Here is a 27,318-nt window from a genome sequence, read left to right as displayed (position 1 = left end):
GACTTAGATGTGGCTGCGGGCCTGCCAATCAGACCCACAGCCCTGCTGTTCTCTCTCTAAATTTATGCTATGTACTTAAGGTGCATAACCCAATTGGTTAGGATCACCTTATTGGCCCCTGTACAGTGTACCTTAGGTACCCAGGGCATAGGTGTACCCTAGGCCTACCAGGGGCTGCAGCATGTATTGTGCCATCCCTGGCCTGGCCTTCCATTATGACACAACTGGCTGATCACTCAGCTGGGGCAGGGTCGTGTAATCACTCCTTGCTTAGGTGTAGTATTCCTATACCTACCTTATATATAGACACATGTGTACCTATCAGCCACTCCTATGGCAGGCCTTAACAATCCTGGAGGCAGAGTGCTTGGTAACATGTGAGATGGTGCCCTAGCATGAGCTGAGCCTGTCTGCAGCTTTCGGAACCATGTCCTTATAGCTGTTCTATGATATAGCCTACCATATACTCTTAAAGTGCCTTATAACCTTAAACGGTTATGGTAACTATGGTTTGGCTTTATCAAAACATGTCGTGTAAGGTGTCTAACACTTTGGAATAATACCCCCATACCATTTCTGGCAATGAGGATATTATTCCTCCCTTCTAGAGGGAGAAGACATGTTGAAACCTAATTACCCGGTTAAAGTTAACCAGAGCCCCAGCATCACAAAATGGATGCTGCTGCCACAGACACAAGTCTGACCTCCTGCTGCTGGGAGTCCTTCCAGCGAGGGAGGCTTGGACAATAGGTTTCCTGCCTTGGGAGGTGCGAGCACCACCCTAGACAGGATTTAGTGTATTGGGGCAGGGAGGGTTGAATGAAACTAGACACTGCCTGGGGCACACAAGGTGTCCCATGCATAGTCCAGTTCAAACCGGCGCTGGGGCACTCCAGCCCCAGCTCTGGCGCGAAACTGGACAAAGGAAAGGGGGTGTAACCACTCCCCTTCCTAGTCCCACCCATAGGAGGGACCTTGCAGTTAGCCCAGCCCACTAGCCCAGTATATCAGTAGGTAGCTGAGCCCTGCTAAATTAGATTAACCTGAATCTGCAACTTGTACAGAAACTCTGGACCTTCGACATTCGACCTCAGGAGGAAGACTGAAGAAATCTCCCTTGTGGCCAAGGAGTGACCACCCTGGGCAACCAGGCACCATACATCGACCGCTGCTTTGCGACTAATCCTACGAGGGACGACTGCAGAGACTGACCAGCGCCGAGACTTCCAGACACCTCTGACCCAGATCCACATCTCCAGCGAAGCTGAGACCCGTGGAGGCGACGAGGGACGTGGGACCGGCGACTTGAGAAAAGTGGCTAGTCCTGACTAGCGCGACTTCCGAGGCTCCCTCGAGGCTGTGCTTGGGGAATTGAGAAGCCCCCATCCCGAGCACCATCTGCAAAGAAGACCAGCTCCCCACACTTCACGTGTTCTGCGTGGGGCCCTTCTGCACCTGAGTTGCTCGACGTGTTGTCTGGTTGCTGGCCCGTTGGCTAGTGACTTCTGCGACAACGAACCTTTGTTTTCATCTTGCTGGTCCGGCTCCTCCAGACTGGCACCCGCTCCTCTGTGAAAGAGAAGCACCCCAGACCTTCCTGGTCTGCACCAGAAGCAAGTCCTCCATCCTGCGTGGGTTCAGCTTGCCAAGGCTTGTTGGGTCCTGACAGCAAGAGCCTTCGTGGGACAGCTCACCTCCTGGTCCTGGTTGTCCTCGACGCCTCCTGGTACCCGTGACTGCTGCTACAAGCTTCACCTCTTCACCTGCATCTTCACGACATCGCCTGGTTCCTTCCCGGCTCCTGGCTGGTGACCTAGACTCTGTCCCTTCTGCTTGCAGGTTCCTTCCTTCTTGATCCCCTCCTTGGGATCCACCGGACACTCTTCACTGACTGCCTGTCAGCAACTTTCCTTCAGGCATCCATAGGAGTCAACGACGAAACCCGACGCAAGTTCACACCTATGCACCCGCAGCCCGTGGGCTAGGTAACTTGAGTACTTCGGTGCTCACAAGGGTATTGACTATCCAAGGGTCTAGTTTCCGAGTCTCGACTTCCTAGCTATACCAGAAGTGTCCTACAACTGCTAATTTCTATTAACTTGCATTTCTATCGACTTTTACGCATTACGCGTGAGTGTTTCCACTCTGCACCTGAATCCCGTGGGCCTCCCACTTCCTAACCTTTGGTAGTATAGTGTAGCCCCAGCGATTCCCTAGGCCTAGGCCTATCCTGTATTCGTGACAGTGGTTCTTATACCACTTACTTAGTATATGGTTTGCGTGGCCCCTAGGGCCTAACTGTATTACTTACCTGTGTGACTTAATGTATGCTTAAATAAGACTGTGTTGTACTTACCTCGAATCTCATAAAGAGTGCTGAGGGTTTGACTAGAATAAATACATTCTATTTTTATATATATCTGTTGTGGTGTCCTTTCATTTGGTATTCAAGGGATTACATATGGTATAACAGCTGGCTTCACATGCCATTCAGAGTTTAGCCTAAGACTGCTCTTGTCCATGCTACCACTAGGATAGCTGGTCTATAAGGTTGACTTTACAACCAATCACCATAAGGGTTGTTTGGACTGATACAAGGTGTACACTAGAATTAGTGACATCATATATCAGGCCAACTTCTCACAGTGTCGGTTAACGAAGAATAATCGTGGGCAGGGAGGTGCTCGTGGGCAATAGTATGGTCTATAGGCACACCAGTATCAGGTCTAGCTCAAGCCACCAGCAAAATATCATATAATGCCTCACAAAGGGTAAGCACTGGCTCAGTCCTTGACTAACCTGGTTGAAGAACCTCAAAGCGGGGGTCTGTAGATTTCTCCACTAAAAGCAGAGTCAATTGTAGAACATCATAGGAGGATCTGTATGCACTGGAGGCACAAAAGGAACCTCTTCCTCATTTCCTTCCACAAACTGTTCACCTATAGAAACATGGATAATCGGCTCCATAAACGGCATCGATCGGTGCCGTCACGGCGCCGTATCGACCTCAGGATGAGAATGTGGAAGTGCGTCGGAATCGAGGGGATATCGATGCCTCAAGACTCTCAGTTGGGTTGTGCACCGACTCCGGTTTGGAGCCTTCCTGCTCCATTGAAACATGTCCCGAAAGAACAACTGGTGTTGCTCCGGAGTCAGTCGGCGCTACAGGTGTAAACCCCGAAGGGCTGTGTACTGGCACCACTGTGTCTAAGGGCCTAACAACTGCCGAGGATGGACCCGTCGGCGAGGACTCAGTCAATGCACCCATCACCTCCTTGGGGCCCGAAGGCACTCCAGGGGAAGGTGAGGACCCAAATATGACATGAAGAGCATCGTAATACTCTTTCATATGAGCCCGAGTTGCTCCTGCTCCAGGAAAAGTGGGGAAGCACAGGAGCGACTCTTACATGGAGTCCTCAGCACATGGTTGTGTGGAGCCGCTTGAACCCATGTTGCAAGATGAAGAAGCCCTGGAAGGCCACGACTTCGATAGCTTATGACATCGCTTACCGTGGGATGTGGATGGGGACTGGGACATTTTCCTCTGTTCACTGAATGGAGAGTGATGCCCACAAGACCAGCCCCTGGAGCAGCTCCGTTGCTGAACTGCAGTCGACTGACGTTTGGGAGAACTGGAAATCCTCGACAACCATGCCGTCACGAGCTTCATCCGTCACTCCCGCAATGCCTTTGGTTTTAGCCGTTGGCAGGCATCATATTCTTTGGAGTCGTGGTGTTCGTCCATGCACCACATGCATATGGAATAAGGATCTGTACCCAACATCTGTTGAGCACAAAACCCGCGGGACTTAAACCCAGAAGGCATAGAGATCTGGCACACTGTTTCAGATGAAACAATCTTCACAGCAGACTGAAAAACAGAGAGAGATATACTGCTTCGGATCCGCGTTACAACACGGAACAGAAGAAACTGATGTCCGCGCGCCGAAGGGGACTTATATGGCTCCACTGATGTCACATCTGGAGTCAACATCATCACAGAGCTGTATGTCGCCATCCCCCATTGTGCAGGTGTACTGCTGAAAAATTTACGGATCCAGTCTGACGCCTGGAGAGAATTCACAAGTTAAGGAATCAGCGGCTGGATGTCTCTATCAGATGATGGTCGAGAAGTTCCTTTGAAGCTGAAGGCTCAGGAGATGCTGGTGAAGTAAGAAATACTGAAGTATACAAAAAAGTGAAGAATGGAATGCTTGCATCGCAGCCCATCAATATTTTGCACACTATGCCTCCGCGGTTTGGACCCAGCCATAAGCAAATCAATAATGACATTGCTCCAAAGGAAACTGTCCAGCTCGAACTGCCAGGCCAGGTCCTCCCTGAACTGGAACACAAACAACCCAAGACACCCTTATTAGGGCTCATCAGTCAGGTATAGCTTAGTTCCAGTGGCATCGTGTGCATGGGCCTCACGTCAGGGCACAGTCGTCCCACTTAGGGGGTCAAACTGATGTATACAAAAAAGTGATGGATGGAATGCTTGAGTTAACCTCAGCATCTGGCAATTACTCAGGGCAGCGTCCTAGTCCTCTGTTATTTTGCACAACCTGCCCCCTCAGTTTAGAGCCAGCCATGTGCAAATTGATCTTGACCGCGCTGCAATGAAAACAGCCCAGCCCGAACTGCCAGGTCAGGTCCTCCTTGAACTGGAACACCAACAACCCAAGACAGGTTTCACCCTTATTAGAGCTCATCAGCCGGTATAGCTTGGATTCAGTGGCACAGTGTACATGGGACCCACGTCAGGGAATAGCCATCCCACTTAGGAAGTCATACCGAAGTATACAAAAAAGTAATAGATGGAATGCTTGAATTAGTCTCAGCCACTGGTAATTACTCGGGCTGCATCCCAGTCCATCATTGTTTTGCAAACCACACCACCTCAATTTGGATCCAGCTATATGTAAATCAGTCCAATGGAGGCAGGCCAGCCTGAAATGCCAAGCCTTCCCGAACTGGAACGCAAACAATCCAAGACCAGTTTCGCCCTTATTAGGGCTTATTAATCTGGTATATCTAGTTCCACTGGCACAGTGTGCATGGGACCCACTTCTGAGCACACCTGTCTGACTTAGAGCATCATACTGATGTATACCAAAAAGTGCTGGATTAAATGCTTGAATTAATCTCAGCCATTGGTAATTGCTCAATCTGCATCCCAGTCCATCCTTAGCTTTCCCACTATGCCATCTCATTTTGGATCCAGCCATATGCAAATCAATCGTGACCCTGCTCCAATGGAAACTGGCCAGCTCGAACTGCAAGGCCAGATCATCCCAGAACTGGAACACAAACAACCCAAGACGGGTTTCACCCTTTTAAGGCTCATCAGTCAGGTATAGCTTGGTTCCATTGGCTAAGTGGCCAGGTAGGAAAGGCATCAGGTTTTGAGACCCTTGCTATCAGCTTTCAAACCAGGCCAGAAATCTGCACCTTAGAGGCAGGCACAGAGGGCCACTTGGCCACCTAAGCTGTTACATCGAACACACAAAAAGTGATGAGAAGAATGCTCCAAATGGTCTGACCACTGACAATTCCTGTTGGGCTTGTAAGTTACTTTAAGGAGGCAAGCAGCAATGAGGAGTTGAGGCTACTGAAGAGTGTGCACAACTGTGTGTTCATGTGTGTACGTGGGGCCACTGCCTAGCATCAAGTGTCTACTGCCCTATCTAAAAGGTGGATTCCATTCCCCAAGATCTTGTAGCTGCTAACCACAGCATCTACTAGCCACACCACTTCTGCCATGGTAAAAATTAGGGGGATCCTGGCAAATAGGTGCCTACAATGGTTTATTGTACGCATCATACGCATGATGGTCACTGTGGCGTGAGGAGGCCCCTTCCTTAGAATAATGCACACATTCTAGGTATTACGCTGGCCATGGCATAAGGAGATCCACCTTGGAATATTGTGCACTTTCTCTGCAGTAAAGTGGATGTTAAGTGAATTAAGGGCAAGAAAGGGTTTTTGGGGGTTAACCATACTAAAGCACCAGTCCAAGATGTTCCCATTACTAGTGCACTAATACTGCTACAGTAAAGTCAGACATGCTCAACCTTTGAACATAGGGATTTGACCCAAGTCCTAATCTATGATTCTACTCTAGAAGGCTAATCACCTTACTTGAATGAATGAAATCACCTTACTTACAACACTGGTAGCTTGTTTGGTGGAGTTCCAAATCAGGAGCACCTGTGTGTTAACTTTTAACTGGAATCTGGTTTTAAAAGGTTTTCCTTTATCAAATAAACCCATGTCTTAAAATAAATTCTAGCGGAATGCGCAAATGCATATGTTCAGGGGTTACATTGCTCAAAATAAGCAGTAGAGGGTTCAAGAAGCACAGCAAGTGCTGATATATGTCAACTTGTGATGACACCTAGTACACAATCACTCATATCAAGATGCAACAGCTTCTCTCCATCTACAAAGTGCAGGGTCTCTGATGCTACTGGTACCTGTCAGGATATTGATAGGAGCCAACTCCTTGCCAACCTCGGATGAACTCCGGTACTAAAACCACAAGCACCTACTAAATACTGGTTTCCCACCAATAATACAACAGAGGGGTTGTGTGGTTAGCTCAAAAACATGCCAGTAAAATCAATTGTAATACTTGAAATCCTTCATAAATGGCATGCATGGCAGAAGGTGGCAGGTCCTCTGAATACCACTAAAATTTAAACTCAACCAAAAACTGCGCCATTTTAGGAAAAAAGAAAGTGAAAAAACACAAGGCAAAAACTTAAAACAGGGGAGCTTCGAGGAAGTCAGTCCTGCTTGCTAGGTGGAAAAAATTGGTGTGGCTTTCGGTGATATAAGCGTAATGGTTGGGGATAACAAGTACACACAGATGCTCAGACACATGCTAACTATGTAACAAAAACAGAACAATATGTATCATTCAGTAATAGCATCCTATCACATCTTCATCAAATTGATGTAACCCCAATGAAAAATATGCAAAATTATCAATTCCTTCCAAAATCTAGAACATTTACTTGATATTGTAGAGCAAAATGTAGCAAGTAGTTTTTAACCATCACCATTAGTGACTATTCACCAATGCATGTCTCTCTAAACACTGCCACACAGTCACACAAGACATATGCCACTTAGTCCACTCCATAATTACCATTACTCCTCACATACTTTAAAAATGTGGGGAACCATATGCAAAATAATGTTGAAATGGACTTATGGGAATTAGATTGTGCAATATAACTTCACACAGATACCCAGACACATGCACAGATACCCACACAGGCACTCATTCATTTCAGCAGGTGAGATGCAGATGCCCAGAGGGACACCAGAAGCAACAAGATGGTAGGGAAAGGCCTCAAACACAATGAGTTACCTCAAAGTCGGAGTCGTTGAAGCCATAGATGATATTCCATCCCAGTTGAAGGAACTTCTTGCGCTCAATCAGGATGCTATGGAAGAAGCATAGTGCAAAGAACAGCTTCTTGTACTTGCTGGGCTTGGTGCAGCGGTTGAAATGCTGCTCAGTCACCAGGTTGTACATGCGTTTCATGTTGGCCTTGAGACCCTAAAAGAGGAAGGGCAAAGGTTTTGAATATAGTGTCTGAAATGATGTGTTTCTGAATGATCTCCCTGTTTAGCGAGCCAATGAATTAAACTATACATGTAACACAGATAAAGTTCAGCAAGGAGAGTGCTCATGTTTCCACACACTGTCCTGCAAATATCCTTCAACTATGTACTGCATGGGACATAATCAATCTGCTGATGCTCCACATTACTACAGTGATTCCTAGTCTTCCAGTAAGGGAACCTCATAAATCTCAGCCAATGCACCACAGTCTGCCCAGAATCCCACTGATCACCATAGAGACCTTATACTACACAGCTCTTACAAGACACCACATCCATGAATGGCTCCCTGGTCAAAGACCTGATTCAGAGCCGAGTACTGAGGCAATTCTTTATGTGCCATTGATGGTTTCCCTACCTCTGAGGTAATAGTCCTCACCTTAGGCGGCTCTGTAGTCATCTTGAGGCTTGCTTGGAGAATGGAGATGGGAAAGTCGGGGTGGGGGCTAGAGCTCAGCCAGAGGCGGAAAGACGGGTGTGGCTCTTCTATCTGCAGTTGTTCCACCAGCTTATCCAGCTGTGGCATCCACGAGAGAGAGAGATGGCAATTTGCAAGGAAGACCCAGTTACCTATTGACAATCAGAAGAAAGTTAATCTCACACAGACTCGGTTTTACTGCAGAGATTTTAGCAGTGCTAACATTCCCATTCTAGTTGTGTGTGGATAGGATCACATTTCACGCTATCTCAACTCTTTTTTTCAAAGGCCAGTAATTTCCCCAGTTAAAAAGGAAGTTACTTTTCATACAGGGCTTGAACTATTGTTGGTAATGGCCTTTTATTGCTGATGGGCGAGACCTGACCACTTACCATCTCGGACTCCCTCTTTGATCATACGTGTTGCAATGGGGGCCTGCCCTTGCCCCAACGAAAGCGGCTGGAACTTGTGTGACATTCCAGACTGCTCTGCTAACTGGCGGAGAGAGCTGGTCGGGTCTACACCCGATGAAAGCACAAAGATCAGAGGTGTCTTCGTTGTGGAGTCGTCAACAACCTGTAGGCAACAAGACCATAAGATAACTGAAGGATCAACTAATGCTATGGAAAGTCAGTGAGACTATATGTTGCACAGAAGTAGAGGACAATGAATAACAGACATCTAAATCTGTGAAGTAAGAGACCACAGCTGAATGGTATGTCCTAATATGATTTAAACTGACTACTATTAAATGATGTGTCCTTCAAAAAACACTGGCCAGCAATAATCAGCCATGGATCAAGAATGGGTACATACATAGCTTTTATAGGAAGGGAAAGACTGACTGGTGTTGTGTTTGTGTGCATGTCAGCCAATTGGAGAATGGTGCTTGAGAATCAAATACAACTGACCACGTGACTGAAAGCTGCAGCCCTTTATGAAATAATCAATGAGTGATGCAGATTTCACCATCTACTTTCTAACAGCCTGCATGGGCAATGAAGAAAAAAGATCAACATTGGCAGTGAATGATGACAGATACATCAAAACTGGGACCGAAATTATACCACTGGATGAAACCAACAGAATCAGTCATTTCTTCACTTCGAAATTTAATGGAAGATCATCACAAATGGTAGAAATTAAGAAAAGGTTTTCTTTTAGATCAGTTTAATTAGGGGACACATTTCCAAATCTGTTGATATTCAGAGGGGATCTCAATGTCATAACGGGCACATAGAGCTCCATAGTACGTAGCAAAAGACTCAGCAATGGGATGCTCTCCCGTCACTCTCCCATCACCCGTGGGCATTCGCAATGTATAGAATAGGTTCACGGGAAGACACCACGGAACAGAGCCAAAGTAAGATTATGCTAGACCTGTCCCTCCACTGATAAATACGATTTTTCAATCAGAGTTTGATGCATAACGGAACTAGTATGCAGCGAATCTCGAAGAATCGCTTGGTCCGGTGAGTTCAAGTACTGGGTCTCCAACTCCAGGTGTCTTAACTCTAGGTCCTCTACTTTAGCGTCCATCGGGCTGTGTCGGGACTTGTGGTAGCTTGTTGATGAATCCACAAGTGGTGGCCTTCAATAGCACCCAGTGGCTCTCAGGGGAGGTGACCGAACCCACGTTATGGCGCAAAAATTCCAGAGTGGCATTGTGCAAAGCTCCCTTGAACTGGGCATTCACAAGGGTCCTATTACGTAAACGCCACAGGGTTGGACCTTCCCCAGTGCCACTAGCAACTTGAAAGGTGCATGATCAGACAGCCCACATGCCCTTATATGTGCCTTGCGTATTGTTTATCCCTTGGACCTGGGGAGAAGGAAATAGTCTAGTCTTGAAAAGGTCTTATGTACCCCAGAGAAGAATGTGTAGCCCCTGTCTGTGAGGTGACAAAACCAACAGGCGTCTAGCAAACCCATTTTGTCCATGAAGCGGGCCAAACCTGTCTGGGGTGGGGAAGAACCTAAGACCGGAGAAAAGTGGTCTACTTGTGCGCTAGCAACACAGTTCATATCTCCACCTAGGTCCGGGGACCCGCTGGGAGTTCCAAAGTGATGTTCCAACTATTGTTCAAAAATGTCTCTGACAGAGGGGGAGGTCGATATACATTATGTAGGGAGATGGATTTCCCAATAAGAAGGCCATATATTGCCACATAACGTCCCAGTTTGTCATGCCAAGTCTGAGTGTTCCGGATTGGGACATGTCCTGTCAGTAGTATGGCCACCTGTTTGTATCCCAGAATGAAACACCTTCGTGAACACCATAAAGGCTAGGAAGGGGCATTTGCTTCCGATTAGATGGATTTCCTAAAGAAGCAGGATGTCCAGACCTGGCCCGTGAGGAGCCCTCAGGATAGCTCCATGTTTGATCTTGTCTAACAGACCATTCACATTCCAGGGGGGGAGCTTCAGGGACCTGAGGGTCCTCCCTGTCCTCCATGAGCACTGCAAAACTTATAAGAAATCCTAACATTAACCCCTTCACCCCCCACCTTATACTTCTAAAGATGGAAGTACCTGTCATTGTACCAACATTGGGGGACACCAATTGAGAGTACCAGAGTCCCTACCTCCCCCTCGGCCCCTCCAAATGTTAGACAGTAGGTACTATTTACCCTAAAGAAAATCTGCCCTGCATAAAAAAAGGAGCGAGGTCCAGTAGCCCTCCGATGAGTTAAGAGCTGTGACCTGTGAGCATTTTATTTATGAACATCATATACACTGTTTAATGAACTTTTAGACTATATTAAGTGGTTGCTCAACACATGTTAACAGCACAGATGAGGATAGGCAATTGAATATTTTGATTTGTTGTGAAACATTTTATTGTCTTCAGCCGAAATACAGTATTTGTGATTATGAGTTAAGAGATGCCCTTGCTTCAAACATACATATTATGAGGAAATGACATAATAAACAGCTGTTCTCAGTGATGATGCCGAGCAAGCAAGACAAGAAAGAAAAAGCCTTTAAAGGAAGGGAGACCCAGGAGAACTAGGGGGCCCGGCGGCAGGATTGACTGTCAGTGGGACATCTCCACTGGAGGCAGTTTGACAGCCACGGCTCTCCGTTTCCTCTGGACCACAATAGCATCATCCGTGCCGGGCACCCAGCCGTCTTCGCCCCTCCGTAGGAGCCTCCTGGTCCGAGGTGGTGTCCCGTCTAGTCTTCGCAGCATCATTCTTCAGGAGAGGTCTCTCTTCCAGCCATTCCCATACAGTCTCAGGTGACTCAAAGAACAGAGATTTGCCTCCAAACAACACTTTGAGGGGGCCAGAAAAAACAGCATATATTGGACGACCATGGCCCTCAGTTTCTGCTTGACGCTTTGAAAGTAGCTGCGTTGTTGTTGCACTTTGAGGGTGCAGTCTGGAAAAAACATAACTCGTGAAGATCCACAGTGCAACAAGTCTCTTGATTGGGAAGCCCGTAGTATAGCATTGTGGACAGCACAGTTCAATATGCGGGAGCTTTTGGTTCTCGGCAGAGCACCAGACGGAGGCCATGTGTTCATTTTTCTGTGGGTGCGTTCCACTATGAAACACAAGGAGACTGTGGCCTGCGGCAGCCATGTTTGGAGACAGGTAGCAATGAAAGCAGTCTTGTTTGGTTCCTCCATCCCCACTAAAATCCGCACTACGCGAATGCTGTTTCTTCTTGATCCACCCTCCGCATCCTCCAAGCGTGCCACCAACAGGGCTAAAGTGCGTCGTAGGGTCTTCTCTTCGGACTGGCAAACCTGTAAAGAGTCTTCGGCTTGAGATATCCTGGTGTAGGTTGCCGGGACTCTGCCAAAATTAGTACGTAAATCCTGATGTATGAGTGATAGGTCTGTTCGGAGTTCACTTATTTTTCCCTCAGAGGAGGAGCAGGGGTCTTAGATGGCCTGCAAAACGGGAGACACTTCCGATGAGTGAGGGTCACCCCCCCTTTGTCCCAGCAAGTCCAGGTGGAGGGAGGGGCTTTATCAATCTTGCCCAGTGACGATGTGTGGGTTGGTTTATCCTTCCCCATGAATCCCAGCCCGGGATGAGGTCTGCAGCCACTTAGACCCCACAGTCCTGTCCAGGTGGCCAGCACCCTTATATGGCGCACACAGGTCCTTCCTTGGTAGAAGTGCTACAAAAGCTAACAAAGGTGATATAAATGTTGTGGCACCAAGTCTCCAATGGCTCAGGTTTTGTATTAATGTTGTCGCCTCGTTTGCAGCTGCCCTATATAGCCATTGTTTCTCTCAATCTTGGGGCACCCAGACAAGCCACCCTTCTGTGGCTCGGCTGCCAATCCCACAGGCCTAAACGGGAGGGGAGGACCGGGATCGATGGCCTCTCCACCTGGGTCTGACTGGCTGTCCGGGAAATCCTGCAGTCAATGGTAGCAGAGGGGGCCATAGGGTCCCCAGGCACACGTCCCACAGCCTGATGCAGCCGCCAACCCCTGCAGGTCCAGACGAGGGGATAGGTTGCCACTGCCCCTCACGCCCCCAGCTCAAGGAGCAAGGGCGCGGGGGTGCAGATCACTCTAAGTAGAGGCCTAGGCCTAGTAAAAGGGAACAGCCGGGCTTTAAACCACCACAGCCTGAACCGTCTGCCACCTCTACTTCACTGCAAGCCCCCCATCTTGGCCCCTCTTACCAGCGCATCACGATCCCGCTGCTGAGTATCCTGTGAAGGGGCTCTCTCCTTCCAGGCTGTGCAAGCCAGCTGGTGCACTCCCCAAAGCCGGCAGAGGGGCCAGGGACCCTGGCCGCCCCTCTCTACATAGCCAAGCGCCATAGGCTTTGGAGAGTGAGGGGAGGAAAGAAAAGAATTGGGGCTCCAGCCCCAACAAGGGAAGCCATCCTCCTGCCCTACAGACCTCATGGCCAGCAGCTCCTTGCCGAAATCTTCCCCTGCAGCAAAAATGGAGTGAGTAGGCCGTGGGTTGCCTCGCTCCCCGTCGGCGGCCCCACTTGGATGGTTCAGTAGGGCACTCCATTCGTGCTACCAGTGTCTCATCAGGCCACTTGGAGCCAAAAGTTTATAGGATGGCTGTAATTTCCTCTGCGGATCATGTCAGATTGCCTGCAGGGTGGCGGGAGCTTAGCAAGGAGCGACTGCCATCTTCAGTGACAAAGCCACCCCATGCCCCGTTTGAAGATCTTTTTGAGTGTGTGGAAGCAGGAGACTGAGAGTGCACTCACTTGGCCACTCGTGATAAGTTGGTTGTTGATCACTATTCTGAGGTTCTTTCCGTGGGTTGCTAGGAGGGGTGTAGGTCTGAGTTCGGCAGGACACTGGGTGGAGTACCAGAGCGAGGAGTTTTTTATGAAGATGACTACTTCCGTCTTGTCTTCGTTGAGCTTGAGGCAGTTTGTTTTCATCTGTTTGATGACTTTGGTCATGCAGAAGGAGAAATGTATCTCTGTGATTGGTGTCTTTTTCAGAGAGGTAATGTATGAGCTGGATATCGCCAAACAGAGGGTATGATGTTGATTCTGTGGGAGCGGATAATGATGACAAGTGGGGCCATGTAGGTGTTGAAGCCGGGTTTGGTGGCTCAGTGGACTAATGCGTCCACTGCAGGGGCATGTGTTCGACCTCATGGTCACAGGTTCAAATCCCGTCGGGTCCACTCTGCCTTTCATCCATCTGAGGTCGATAAAATGAGTACTATTGAGTTGGGTAACAAGAAACATCTGTTATTCAGCATCAAGATACCTACGGATGAACGTGCGCTTTACAAATACACATGTTTTGTTATGTTAACAGTGTGGGGCTAAGTTAGGATCCTTGTGGAACTCCACAGATGAGGTTGATGGCATCTGAAGTGAATGAGGTCAGGATGACGGACTGAGTGCGGACTGTCAGGAATGAGAAAATCCAACGAAGTGCGGTCCTTGGATGCTGGCTACATGCAGTATTTGGATAAGGATGGGGTGGAAGATGTGTCTAAGCCAGCGGAAAGGTCCAGTGGGATAAGAGTCATAGTGTCACCTCTGTCCATGATCATCCAGATGTTGTTAATGGCAGTGATGATGACAGTCTCTGTGCTGTGGTTGAGCCTGAATCTGAACTGACTGGTGTCGAGGAAGTGGTTGTCATTGAGGTGGGGGGCTAGACATTGTTTTGTTATCTTTTCCATGACTTTTGTGTGGTAGCTTAGCAAGGAGATAGGCCGGTAGGTGGCTAGTGTATTCAAATGTGCTTGGGGGTTCTTTAGGACGGGGAGTAAAGATGTAGTGAGGGCAGGGGTGTGGGAGTGCTCCTCAGTGTATGAATTGCATGGTTGTTGTGGTTTCTTGAGTGGTGATGGTGGACTAGGGTGTGGGAGTGCTCCTCAGTATATGAATTGCATGGTTGTTGTTGTCTCTTGAGTGGTGATGGTGGGCTAGGTGCTAGGCTAGGTGATGGTGGGGGGTGACCTGACCTCAGGACACCCCCCACGCCGCACGGCTCGCCAGCGGTGCCCCCTCGCTGCTGCTCATTGTCCCTGCACCGTTTTTGGCCCGTTTTTCATGCTCACTGCTTCTTTTTCTGTACTTGCTCCCTTTTAGCCCGATTTTTCGTGCCCACTGTATCTTTGTTCCTGTACTTGTGTTTTTAACTCCTGCATTGTATTCACTTGTGCTTTTGTTTTGTTTAGCGTGCCTCGCTAATCCCTCTGGTGCCCCCACCCGCTCCCCGCTTCCCGCCGCTGCTCCATCGCGGCCCGCCCCCTTTTTCCTTCTGTACCCGATTGGCCGCCCCGCTCCCGCCTCCCAGCTGCTCCGCCCTCCCACTTGGCCTCATATGGAGCCCGCGCAGCGCAGCTAAGTGTGACCTGACCTCAGGACACCCCCCACACCGCACGGCTCGCCAGCGGTGCCCCCTCGCTGCTGCTCATTGTCCCTGCACCGTTTTTGGCCCGTTTTTCATGCTCACTGCTTCTTTTTCTGTACTTGCTCCCTTTTAGCCCGATTTTTCGTGCCCACTGTATCTTTGTTCCTGTACTTGTGTTTTTAACTCCTGCATTGTATTCACTTGTGCTTTTGTTTTGTTTAGCGTGCCTCGCTAATCCCTCTGGTGCCCCCACCCGCTCCCTGCTTCCCGCCGCTGCTCAATCGCCGCCCCGCCCCCTTTTTCCTTCTGTACCCGATTGGCCGCCCCGCTCCCGCCTCCCAGCTGCTCCGCCCTCCCACTTGGCCTCATATGGAGCCCGCGCGTACCCGCAGCGGGCGCGCCGATTGTGCGCCAAAGGCAAGCCCGTCTACGCCCGTCCGCGCCTGGACCGCGCCCAGCGCCAGGACCCCTGGCCCCCGAAGATGCCAGCCCACACGATGGACTTACGACGCCGCCACCCTCAACGCACTCAATGCCGGACGGAACCCCGCCTGCTACCGAGCCACCCCGAAACGCGCCCACGGACCCTTCACCTGCCAAACCTGCAAGTTCACCTGCCTCCGGACCTGCACCGCACCCGCCAAGCCGAACACCTGCAACAACCACCTCAGGTGCATCCTGATCAACACCCGCTCCGTCCACAGACACACCGTCGAACTCTGGAACCTCCTCGACACAACATCGCCAGACGTCGCCTTCCTCACAGAAACCTGGATGAACGCTTCCTCAGCGCCCGACATCGCCACAGCCATCCAGGACGGATACAAGATCACCCGGAGGGACCACGTCAACCAGACCGGAGGAGGCATAGCCATCGTACACAAGAACACCATCCGCATCACGACCAACTCCGACGACACCTTCACCGCCGCCGAACACCTCCACTTCCAGATACACACCGACCCCAAGACGACCCTCAGAGGCACCCTCATCTACAGACCCCCGGGACCACGCACACAATTCAGCGAAGACATCGCAGACTTCATCAGCCCGCATGCCCTCCCCTCCGCTGACTACATCCTCCTAGGGGACCTCAACTTCCACTTGGAGAACAACAAGGACTGCAACACCACCACCCTGCTGGACAACCTCGCCAACCTCGGACTCAAGCAACTGGTGAACACCCCCACCCACTACGCCGGCAACACGCTTGACCCCGTCTTCTCTTCCAGAAAGAACATCTCCTTCAGCCACTCCACCGGACTTCATTGGACTGACCACAGCTGCGTCCACTTCAGCTTCAGAAGAACCACGACCCACCACCACCCGCAACAGGTTCCTCGCCGGAGCTGGAGCAAGATCACCACCGAGCAGCTCACCACCTCCCTCAGCCAGACCCCTCCCGCCAGCACAACGGACCCCAACGAAGCAGCCAGCAACCTCACACAGTGGCTGACCGCCTGCGCCGACGACCTCGCACCACTGAAGAACCCTCCCAGCAGACCCGGCAGCAAGAAAGCCCCCTGGGTCACCGACGAACTCAAGGACTCCAAGAAGAACTGTCGCACCCTCGAGAAAGCCTGGCGCCACGACCAGACCACAGACAACATGACCGCCCTCAAGCACGCCACCCGCAAGCACCACCAGCTGATCCGCACCACCAAGAAGACAGCATTCAAAGAAAGACTGGACAACAACGCCCACAACAGCAAGGAACTCTTCAGCATCGTCAAAGAGCTCTCCAACCCCAGCGCCGGAAACAACGACATCACTCCTTCACAAGACCTCTGCGACTCACTCGCCTCGTTCTTCCACCGCAAGATCGCCGACATACACAACAGCTTTGGCGCACCAACCACGCACCCAACCGCCGAACCAACGCCCCCCACCACCACCCTCTGCACCTGGACCCCGGTCAGCACCGAAGACACCACCCGCACGATGAACACCATCCACTCCGGATCTCCAACCGACCCCTGCCCCCACCACGTCTTCAACAAGGCCGACTCCATCATCGCACCCCAACTCCGGGACATCATCAACACCTCCTTCCACACCTCCACCTTCCCGGAGAGCTGGAAGCACGCCGAGCTCAGCGCCCTCCTGAAGAAACCAACAGCGGACCCCACCGACCTCAAGAACTTCCGCCCCATCTCGCTCCTCCCTTTTCCTGCCAAAGTCATCGAGAAAACCGTCAACAGACAGCTCGCCGCCTTCCTCGAGACGAACGGATCCCTCGACCCCTCGCAGTCCGGTTTTCGAGCAAACCACAGCACCGAGACCGCACTGATCGCAGCCAGCGATGACATCAGATCCCTGCTCGACAACGGAGAAACAGCGGCCCTCATCCTCCTGGACCTCTCTGCAGCGTTCGACACTGTCTGCCACCGCACCCTAGTACAGCGCCTCAGCAACATCGGGATCCAAGAGAAGGCACTGAAGTGGATCATCTCGTTCCTCGCCGGAAGAACTCAGAGAGTCCGCCTCCCCCCGTTCAGATCCGACGCCACCGAAGTCATCTGCGGCGTACCACAAGGATCATCACTCAGCCCAACCCTCTTCAACATCTACATGAGCCCCCTCGCAGCCATCGCACGCCAACACAACCTCAACATCATCTCCTACGCCGACGACACCCAGCTGATCCTCTCCCTCACCAACGACCCCGCCACCACCAGAACCAGCCTCCAGGAAGGGATGAAAGACGTCGCCGAATGGATGAAGAACAGCCGCCTGAAACTGAACTCAGACAAGACGGAAGTCCTCATCCTGGGATCATCGCCCTCAGCCTGGGACGACTCCTGGTGGCCCCCTGCCCTGGGCACCACTCCCAAGCCAACGGACCACGCACGCAACCTGGGCTTCATCCTGGACTCCTCCCTCTCGATGACCAGACAAGTCAACGCCGTCTCATCATCATGCTTCAACACCCTGCGCATGCTCCGTAAGATCTTCCGATGGATCCCCACCGAAACCAGAAGGACGGTCACCCAGGCACTCGTTGTAGGAAGGTGGATATCTGACTATGGTTACCCCCAACTTTTTGCCTAGTGTCTAGCTGGTTTTTCGACTTAGTTGGCCTGAGATCCTGCCATTCAGGGTCTCAGGCTGTCTGCTCTCTCTTTAAAATGGATTCCATGTACCCTAGGTACATTCCCAATTGGTAAGGATCACCTTATTGGACCCTGTACAGTGTACCCTAGGTACCCAGGGCATAGGTGTACCCTAGGCCTCCCAGGGGCTGCAGCATGTATTATGCCACCCCTGGTCTGGCCTTCCAATCAGACACAACTGGCTGATCACTCAGCTGGGGCAAGGTCGTGTAATCACCCCTTGCTTAGGTGTAGTATTCCTATACCTACCCTATATATAGACACATGTGTACCTATCAGTCACTCCTATGGCAGGCCTTAACAATCCTGGAGGCAGAGTGCTTGGTAACATGTGAGATGGTGCTCTAGCATGAGCTGAGCCTGTCTGCAGCTTTCGGAACCATGTCCTTATAGCTGTTCTATGATATAGCCTACCATATACTCTTAAAGTGCCTTATAATCTTAAACGGTTATGGTAACTATGGTTGGGCTGTATCAAAACATGTCGTGTAAGGTGTCTAACACTTTGGAATAATACCCCCATACCATTTCTGGTGATGAGGATATTATCCCTCCCTTCTAGAGGGAGAGACATGTTAAAATCATACTTTGCTGTGTAACCTCTGACCAAAGCCTCAGCATCACAAAATGGATGCTGCTGCCACGACACAAGTCTTACCTCCTGCAGCTGGGAGTGATCCCAGCCAGGGAGGCCTGGACAATAGGTTTCCTGCTTGGGGAGGTGCTAGCACCTCCCCAGACAGCCTTTAGTGTATTGGGGCAGGGTGGGCTGAAAGGAATGAGACATGCCTGGGGCACACAAGGTGTTCCTTGCATAGTCCAGTTCAAACCGGTGCTGGGGCACTCCAGCCCCAGCTCTGGCGCGAAACTGGACAAAGGGAAGTGGGTGTAACCACCCCCTCCCAGGTCCCACCCATAAGGCGTGACCTAGCAGGTAGTCCCAGCCCCCCAGATTAGTATAAGAGTGGGAGTTGGGCCTCAAGACTTTAGATTATCCTGAACCTGCAAAACTGAACAGAAACTCTGGACCTTCGACATTCGACGAAAGAAGAAGACTGAAGAATCTCCCTTGTAGCCAAGGAGTGGCTACCCTGTGCAAACAGGCACCATCAAGTGACTACCCTTTGCTTTGTGAAACGTTCGACGAGGAACCGACTGCAGAGCCCGACCAGAGCCTTGATTTCCAGACTTCTCCGACCCTCATCCACATCTGCAGCAGAGCTGAGATCCGTGGAGGCGACGAGCGACGTGGGACCGGCTACCTGGGAAAAGTGGCTAGTAACTTACAGCGCAGCTTCTGAGGTACCCTCGAAGTTGTGCACCGGGGATTGAGAAGCCCCAACCCCAAGCACCATCTGCACCGAAGACCAGCCCCCCACACTCCACGAGTCCTGCGTGGGGCCCTTCAGCATTTTCCTGCTTGCCGCGTCTGTCCGGTTGCTTGCCCGCTGGCTAGTGGCCTTTGTGACGACGCTCCCTAAAATCTTCTGCGCTGGTTTGGCTCCTCCAGACTGGCTCCCGCTTCTCTGCAAAGAAGAAGCACCCCAGACCTTCCTGGTCTGCACCAGAAGCAAGTCCCTTGTTCTTCGTGGGTTCCGCTTGCCAAGGCTTGGTGAGTCCTAGTCCAACTTCGACGCCGCCGACAGCAAGGGCCTTCGTGGGACAGCTCGCCTCCTGGTCCTGGTCGTCCTCGACGCTTCCTGGTCCTCCTGGCTCCAGCGACAAGCTTCACCTTCACCTGCAACTCTTCACGACATCGCCTGGTTCCTTCCTGGTTCCACGTGGTCACTGGCTAGTGACCTTGACTCTGTCCCTTCTGCTTGCAGGTTTCTTCTCTTCGTGATCCCAGCCTTGGGATCCACCGGACACTCTCCCCTGACTGCCTGTCAGCATCTTTCTTCAGGCATCCATAGGAGTCGACGACGAAAACGACGCATCTTCACCCCTATGCACCCGCAGCCTGTGGGCTAGGTAACTTGGGTACTCCGGTGCTCATCAGGATAGTGACTATCCTAGTGTCTAGTTTTCAAGTCTCAACTTCCTAGCTACTCCGGAAGTGTCCTAAATCTATCTATTTCTAAACTGTAACATTGCTATTGACTTTTACGCATTACGCGTGAGTGTTTCCACTCTGCACACGAATCCCGTGGGCCTCCCAATCCCTAACTAACGCTAGTGTAGTGTAGCCCCAGCGATTCCCTAGGCCTAGGCCTATTCTATTTCCGTGACAGTGGTTCTTATACCACTTATTTAGTATATGGTTTGCGTGGCCCCTAGGGCCTAACTGTATTACTTACCTGTGTGACTTACTGTATGCATTAATAAGACTGTGTTGTACTTACCTCTAAACTCATAAAGAGTGCTGAGGGTTTGCTTAGAATAAATACACTTTATTTTATATATATATCTGTTGTGGTGTCCTTTCATTTGGTATTCAAGGGATTATATATGGTATCACAGCTGGCTTCACATGCCATTCAGAGTTTAGCCTAAGACTGCTCTTGTCCATGCTACCACTAGGATAGCTGGTCTATAAGGTTGACTTTACAACCAATCACCATAAGGGTATTTGGACTGATATAAGGTGTACACTATAACTAGTGACATCATACATCAGGCCAACTTCTCACATTGGTGGCAGCGGTGGGATCTGAGCTTGCTGTTGTAATACCATTATAATCTTGAGATACTAAATTGGAAGATCACACAGATATTGTCTAGGTACATATAACATAGTCTAGTATACTTAAGTCCTACTGGACTTAGTGGTTGTAGGTTGAAGGGAGTAACACACCCTGACTACAACTACTAGAGAGGTTTAGTAGAAACAACTAGTGTAGGTAGGTGCACACACCACACCCTCACTAGAATCATGCCCCTGGATGGAGATCACACTGATGCTCCCTCAGGAGAGGAGAATCCTAGACAGGTTCCCTCTAGGTATGATGCATTCACATTCCAGGAGATGAGACACTTGTGTACCTCCAGAGGAATAAAACAGGGTGCAAACCCTACCCTTAGACAGCTAGTGGAGCTTCTGGAGGCCTATGATGCTGAAAGAGCTGCCAGGGATGGTGCCATAGCTGTAGATAGGGGTCTACCCACCACAGAGGAGTCAGATGGGCCTTCAGATGGGGAGGTAGACAGCCAGGGCCAAGTAAGGAGACTTAGCCAGGCTAACCTAAGCTTACATGGGAGTTTGCATGGGGTCCCCCCATACAGACCCCCAAGTAGGTTTTCACAGAGAAACAGGAGGGACAGATCCCCTTCAGTGGAATCCATCCACTCCCATGTTTCTAGCATCTCTAATGTTTCCTCTCACAGGGGAATGAGTTCACCTGAGAGAAAGGAGCATAAAGCCAGAATGAGGGAAGCTAATCTGAGGATTCAGAGGGAAGAAATTGCCCTTGCCAAAGAGAAGCTTGCTCTGGCTAGAGAGCAAAAATTGTGTGGGTCAGAACCCACTGGTGGCAGCAACATTCCTAGAGATAGGGATAGGTCTTATGACCATAGAAACCTAAGCAAGATAGTCCCCCCATATCAGAATGGGGATGACATCCACAAATGGATGACTGCTTTGGAGAGGGCCTGCAAAGTACAGCAGGTACCCCAAAGTCAGTGGGCAGCTATCTTGTGGCTCTCCTTTTCTGATAAAGGTAGAGACAAGCTCCTCACAGTCAGTGATGAGGATGCAAATAATTACAAAGTCCTGAAGAGTGCTCTGATAGATGGGTTTGGCTTAACCACTGAGCAATATAGGTTGTTGTTCAGAGACACCCAGAAGACACAGACACAGGACTGGTCTGATTTTGTGGATTGTGCCACTAAGGCTTTGGAAGGTTGGTTAACTGGCAGCAAGGTGCAGGACTATACAGGATTGTACAACTTGATTATGAGGGAGCAGATCCTTAGTAATTGTCAGAACCAGCTCCTCCATCAACACCTGGTAGACTCAGATTTGACCTCTCCCCAAGAATTGGGAAAGAGGGCAGATAAATGGGTCAGGACCAGGATTAGGCCTAAAAATCAGGGTGGTGACCAAAAGAAAGATACCACCAAGCCTCAAGAGAAGGGTGGGGATAAAGCAAAAGAGAAATCTACCTCAGGGCCCCAAAACTCCACACAGGGTGGTGGGTCCCAAGCTCCCTCCTCTTCCACAGTTAAAAAGCCTTACTGCCATGTGTGTAAAACACCTGGGCATTGGAAAACTGACAGCAGTTGTCCACAGGCTAAAAACAAAACTGTTCCTCCAACTACTCCTGTCACACCACCTATTACTGTCAGCAGTAATCCCCCAGGTGGTGGGAGTGCCCCCAAAAATTTGGTTGGATTTTCTTGGGGAACACAGGGGGATCCTGGCTTAGCCAATTCCCCTGCAGCAGCTACTCTTGTCTGTGATGGTGGCATGGGGTTTGCCAACTTCACTGCCTGTCCCAACACTTTGGGTAGGTACAGACAGGAACCCTACATCAATGGTAGAAAAGCTGAGGCCTACAGAGACACTGGAGCTAGCATCACTATGGTGGCCCATAGGCTAGTTCCCTCTGAGCAGCTTTTGCCTGGTTTCTCATACCAGGTAACTAACATTGATGGCAAACAGAACAGTCATCCCATGGCAGAGGTATGTCTCAGCTGGGGAGGTGTCACTGGCCCTAAAAGGGTGGCAGTGTCTCCAACCTTGCCTGTGGACTGCTTGCTGGGGAATGACTTAGAACTCTCAGCTTGGGCTGGAGTTGAACAAGACACCCATTCCAAAATGGTAGGCCTTTCCAAAAAGGGTAGTGGGGTTGTGCCAGTCACAACCCCTGTCCAAGTAGCTTTCCTCCCTGAAAAGGTTGGAAGGGCAGTGGTAGCCACAGCCCAGGCACAGACAGACTTCCCTGTAGGGACTGACAGAGCTGTGACAGTCACAGCTCAAACCCAAACTGAGTGCCTTCCCGAAAAGGTTGGCAAGGCTGTAATGGTCTCAGCCCACACTCAGACTGATATAGGTGTAGTGAAGCCTGAAACAATGGATCACTCCACACAGACAGAGAGTAGTGGGGAGGAAGAAAAGTCTCCCTCCCCCCAGACATTAGGAAAAGGTCAGCCTCCTCAGGGATCTGACCTCACCCCTTGTGAAGGAACTGCCCCAGAGGTAGCCAGGCCTGGCCTGGCAGAGCCTCTGATGTCAGTGGCCCCTTCCAAGGTGGGACCCAGTCTGGTGCAGGTAGCCTGCCTCTCTCTACCCTGCCTCAGTCAGCCCAGGGCTGCAGAGGCCAGGGAGGCCAGTGGACCCCAAGAGGGCCCCTGTCCACAAGAACCCCCCCTTCAAAAGAATGAGGATTGCCTGGTTAGTTGCCCTAGCCAGGTGATGGGTAAAAACATTCCTGAGGGATCCCCTTCACAGGTAGTTAGGGACCTCCCCCAGAGGGATTCTGTTGGGCACAGGCAAACCTGGGACCTTAGGGCCCCAAACCTGACCTGTCCCTCCAGTAAGCCCACAAAAGGGACCCAGCCTCCAGCTTTAGGTAGCCAGAGGCTGACCCTGAGAGCACAGTGCAACTCAGTTAGAGAAAGAAAGGCATCCATGGTGGAGGATGATTGGAGGAAGCTGAGGCCTCACTTTGAGGACATTCACTTCAGTACTCCATCTCAACACCAGCCTTTTTCTTTGCAAAGACACACCAAAGGTAGAGATTCCCTATGGTGGAGACCCTATGATATCTCTAGGATGAGGGATTGCTTAGTGGACCATGAGACAGGGGGTAACCATGCCAGTGCTGGTTCTTCCTTATATGGCCACTCAGGCAATAGAGGCTTACCTTGTAAAGGCCAGCCTTATCTCCTTTCGTTTGGGGGGGGGTTGTGTAGGAAGGTGGATATCTGACTATGGTTACCCCCAACTTTTTGCCTAGTGTCTAGCTGGTTTTTCGACTTAGTTGGCCTGAGATCCTGCCATTCAGGGTCTCAGGCTGTCTGCTCTCTCTTTAAAATGGATTCCATGTACCCTAGGTACATTCCCAATTGGTAAGGATCACCTTATTGGACCCTGTACAGTGTACCCTAGGTACCCAGGGCATAGGTGTACCCTAGGCCTCCCAGGGGCTGCAGCATGTATTATGCCACCCCTGGTCTGGCCTTCCAATCAGACACAACTGGCTGATCACTCAGCTGGGGCAAGGTCGTGTAATCACCCCTTGCTTAGGTGTAGTATTCCTATACCTACCCTATATATAGACACATGTGTACCTATCAGTCACTCCTATGGCAGGCCTTAACAATCCTGGAGGCAGAGTGCTTGGTAACATGTGAGATGGTGCTCTAGCATGAGCTGAGCCTGTCTGCAGCTTTCGGAACCATGTCCTTATAGCTGTTCTATGATATAGCCTACCATATACTCTTAAAGTGCCTTATAATCTTAAACGGTTATGGTAACTATGGTTGGGCTGTATCAAAACATGTCGTGTAAGGTGTCTAACACTTTGGAATAATACCCCCATACCATTTCTGGTGATGAGGATATTATCCCTCCCTTCTAGAGGGAGAGACATGTTAAAATCATACTTTGCTGTGTAACCTCTGACCAAAGCCTCAGCATCACAAAATGGATGCTGCTGCCACGACACAAGTCTGACCTCCTGCAGCTGGGAGTGATCCCAGCCAGGGAGGCCTGGACAATAGGTTTCCTGCTTGGGGAGGTGCTAGCACCTCCCCAGACAGCCTTTAGTGTATTGGGGCAGGGTGGGCTGAAAGGAATGAGACATGCCTGGGGCACACAAGGTGTTCCTTGCATAGTCCAGTTCAAACCGGTGCTGGGGCACTCCAGCCCCAGCTCTGGCGCGAAACTGGACAAAGGGAAGTGGGTGTAACCACCCCCTCCCAGGTCCCACCCATAAGGCGTGACCTAGCAGGTAGTCCCAGCCCCCCAGATTAGTATAAGAGTGGGAGTTGGGCCTCAAGACTTTAGATTATCCTGAACCTGCAAAACTGAACAGAAACTCTGGACCTTCGACATTCGACGAAAGAAGAAGACTGAAGAATCTCCCTTGTAGCCAAGGAGTGGCTACCCTGTGCAAACAGGCACCATCAAGTGACTACCCTTTGCTTTGTGAAACGTTCGACGAGGAACCGACTGCAGAGCCCGACCAGAGCCTTGATTTCCAGACTTCTCCGACCCTCATCCACATCTGCAGCAGAGCTGAGATCCGTGGAGGCGACGAGCGACGTGGGACCGGCTACCTGGGAAAAGTGGCTAGTAACTTACAGCGCAGCTTCTGAGGTACCCTCGAAGTTGTGCACCGGGGATTGAGAAGCCCCAACCCCAAGCACCATCTGCACCGAAGACCAGCCCCCCACACTCCACGAGTCCTGCGTGGGGCCCTTCAGCATTTTCCTGCTTGCCGCGTCTGTCCGGTTGCTTGCCCGCTGGCTAGTGGCCTTTGTGACGACGCTCCCTAAAATCTTCTGCGCTGGTTTGGCTCCTCCAGACTGGCTCCCGCTTCTCTGCAAAGAAGAAGCACCCCAGACCTTCCTGGTCTGCACCAGAAGCAAGTCCCTTGTTCTTCGTGGGTTCCGCTTGCCAAGGCTTGGTGAGTCCTAGTCCAACTTCGACGCCGCCGACAGCAAGGGCCTTCGTGGGACAGCTCGCCTCCTGGTCCTGGTCGTCCTCGACGCTTCCTGGTCCTCCTGGCTCCAGCGACAAGCTTCACCTTCACCTGCAACTCTTCACGACATCGCCTGGTTCCTTCCTGGTTCCACGTGGTCACTGGCTAGTGACCTTGACTCTGTCCCTTCTGCTTGCAGGTTTCTTCTCTTCGTGATCCCAGCCTTGGGATCCACCGGACACTCTCCCCTGACTGCCTGTCAGCATCTTTCTTCAGGCATCCATAGGAGTCGACGACGAAAACGACGCATCTTCACCCCTATGCACCCGCAGCCTGTGGGCTAGGTAACTTGGGTACTCCGGTGCTCATCAGGATAGTGACTATCCTAGTGTCTAGTTTTCAAGTCTCAACTTCCTAGCTACTCCGGAAGTGTCCTAAATCTATCTATTTCTAAACTGTAACATTGCTATTGACTTTTACGCATTACGCGTGAGTGTTTCCACTCTGCACACGAATCCCGTGGGCCTCCCAATCCCTAACTAACGCTAGTGTAGTGTAGCCCCAGCGATTCCCTAGGCCTAGGCCTATTCTATTTCCGTGACAGTGGTTCTTATACCACTTATTTAGTATATGGTTTGCGTGGCCCCTAGGGCCTAACTGTATTACTTACCTGTGTGACTTACTGTATGCATTAATAAGACTGTGTTGTACTTACCTCTAAACTCATAAAGAGTGCTGAGGGTTTGCTTAGAATAAATACACTTTATTTTATATATATATCTGTTGTGGTGTCCTTTCATTTGGTATTCAAGGGATTATATATGGTATCACAGCTGGCTTCACATGCCATTCAGAGTTTAGCCTAAGACTGCTCTTGTCCATGCTACCACTAGGATAGCTGGTCTATAAGGTTGACTTTACAACCAATCACCATAAGGGTATTTGGACTGATATAAGGTGTACACTATAACTAGTGACATCATACATCAGGCCAACTTCTCACACTCGTCACCAGCCGACTGGACTACGGGAACACCCTCTACGCCGGAACCACAGCCAAACTTCAGAAAAGACTCCAACGCATCCAGAACGCCTCCGCACGACTCGTCCTGGACATCCCCCGACACAGCCACATCTCTGGCCACCTGAGAGACCTGCACTGGCTCCCCGTCAGCAAGAGGATCACGTTCCGGCTCCTCACCCACGCACACAAGGCTCTCCACAACCTGGGCCCCATGTACCTCAACAACCGCCTGACCTTCTACACGCCCACCCAACTACGATCGACCAGCCTCGCCCTCGCCGCCGTACCACACATCCGCAGAGCCACCACTGGAGGAAGATCCTTCTCCTACCTGGCAGCCAAGACTTGGAATTCCCTTCCCATCCACCTTCGGCTGACCCAGGGCCATCTCTCCTTCAGGAAGCAACTCAAGACCTGGCTCTTCGAGCAGTAACGGACCTCTCTCCCCCAGCGCCTTGAGACCCTTCCGGGTGAGTAGCGCGCTATACAAATGCTATGATTGATTGATTGATTAAGGGTGATGGATGAGATGGGTAGGCGAGTTGAAGGGTCCGGTTGGGGATCAATATTGTTGTAAACGCTGGTGATTTTGGTGCTGGAAAATGGGATAGCTGGGTATCAGAGGTCAAGAGAGGGGGTTACACTGGTGGAGCTTGCTGCTGTAGAGGTGTCGTCTTCACTGTGCTGAAGTTTTCTTGGCGCTGCTGGGGTTGCTTTTGATGTG

General features: G+C 50.7%; 1 protein-coding gene across 1 annotated transcript in view; it reads right to left on the bottom strand.

The window, feature by feature from the left end:
- The window catches only part of DNAH2 (dynein axonemal heavy chain 2), a 2,945,517-nt gene that overhangs the window by 288,776 nt on the left and 2,629,423 nt on the right, over positions 1-27,318 (bottom strand). The window contains exons 78-80 of the mRNA XM_085638712.1: positions 8,449-8,632; positions 8,018-8,208; positions 7,382-7,573 (exon numbers count right to left, since the gene is read on the bottom strand). Coding sequence (XP_085494838.1) covers positions 7,382-7,573; positions 8,018-8,208; positions 8,449-8,632 — 567 coding nt within the window. The remainder of the gene's footprint in view (positions 1-7,381; positions 7,574-8,017; positions 8,209-8,448; positions 8,633-27,318) is intronic.

This window comes from Triturus cristatus, chromosome 12, assembly GCF_964204655.1.
Source record: "Triturus cristatus chromosome 12, aTriCri1.1, whole genome shotgun sequence".
Taxonomy (NCBI): Eukaryota; Metazoa; Chordata; class Amphibia; order Caudata; family Salamandridae; genus Triturus; species Triturus cristatus.
The sequence above is the reverse complement of the archived record's forward strand: the minus strand, read 5'-3'. Positions and strand labels throughout refer to the sequence as shown.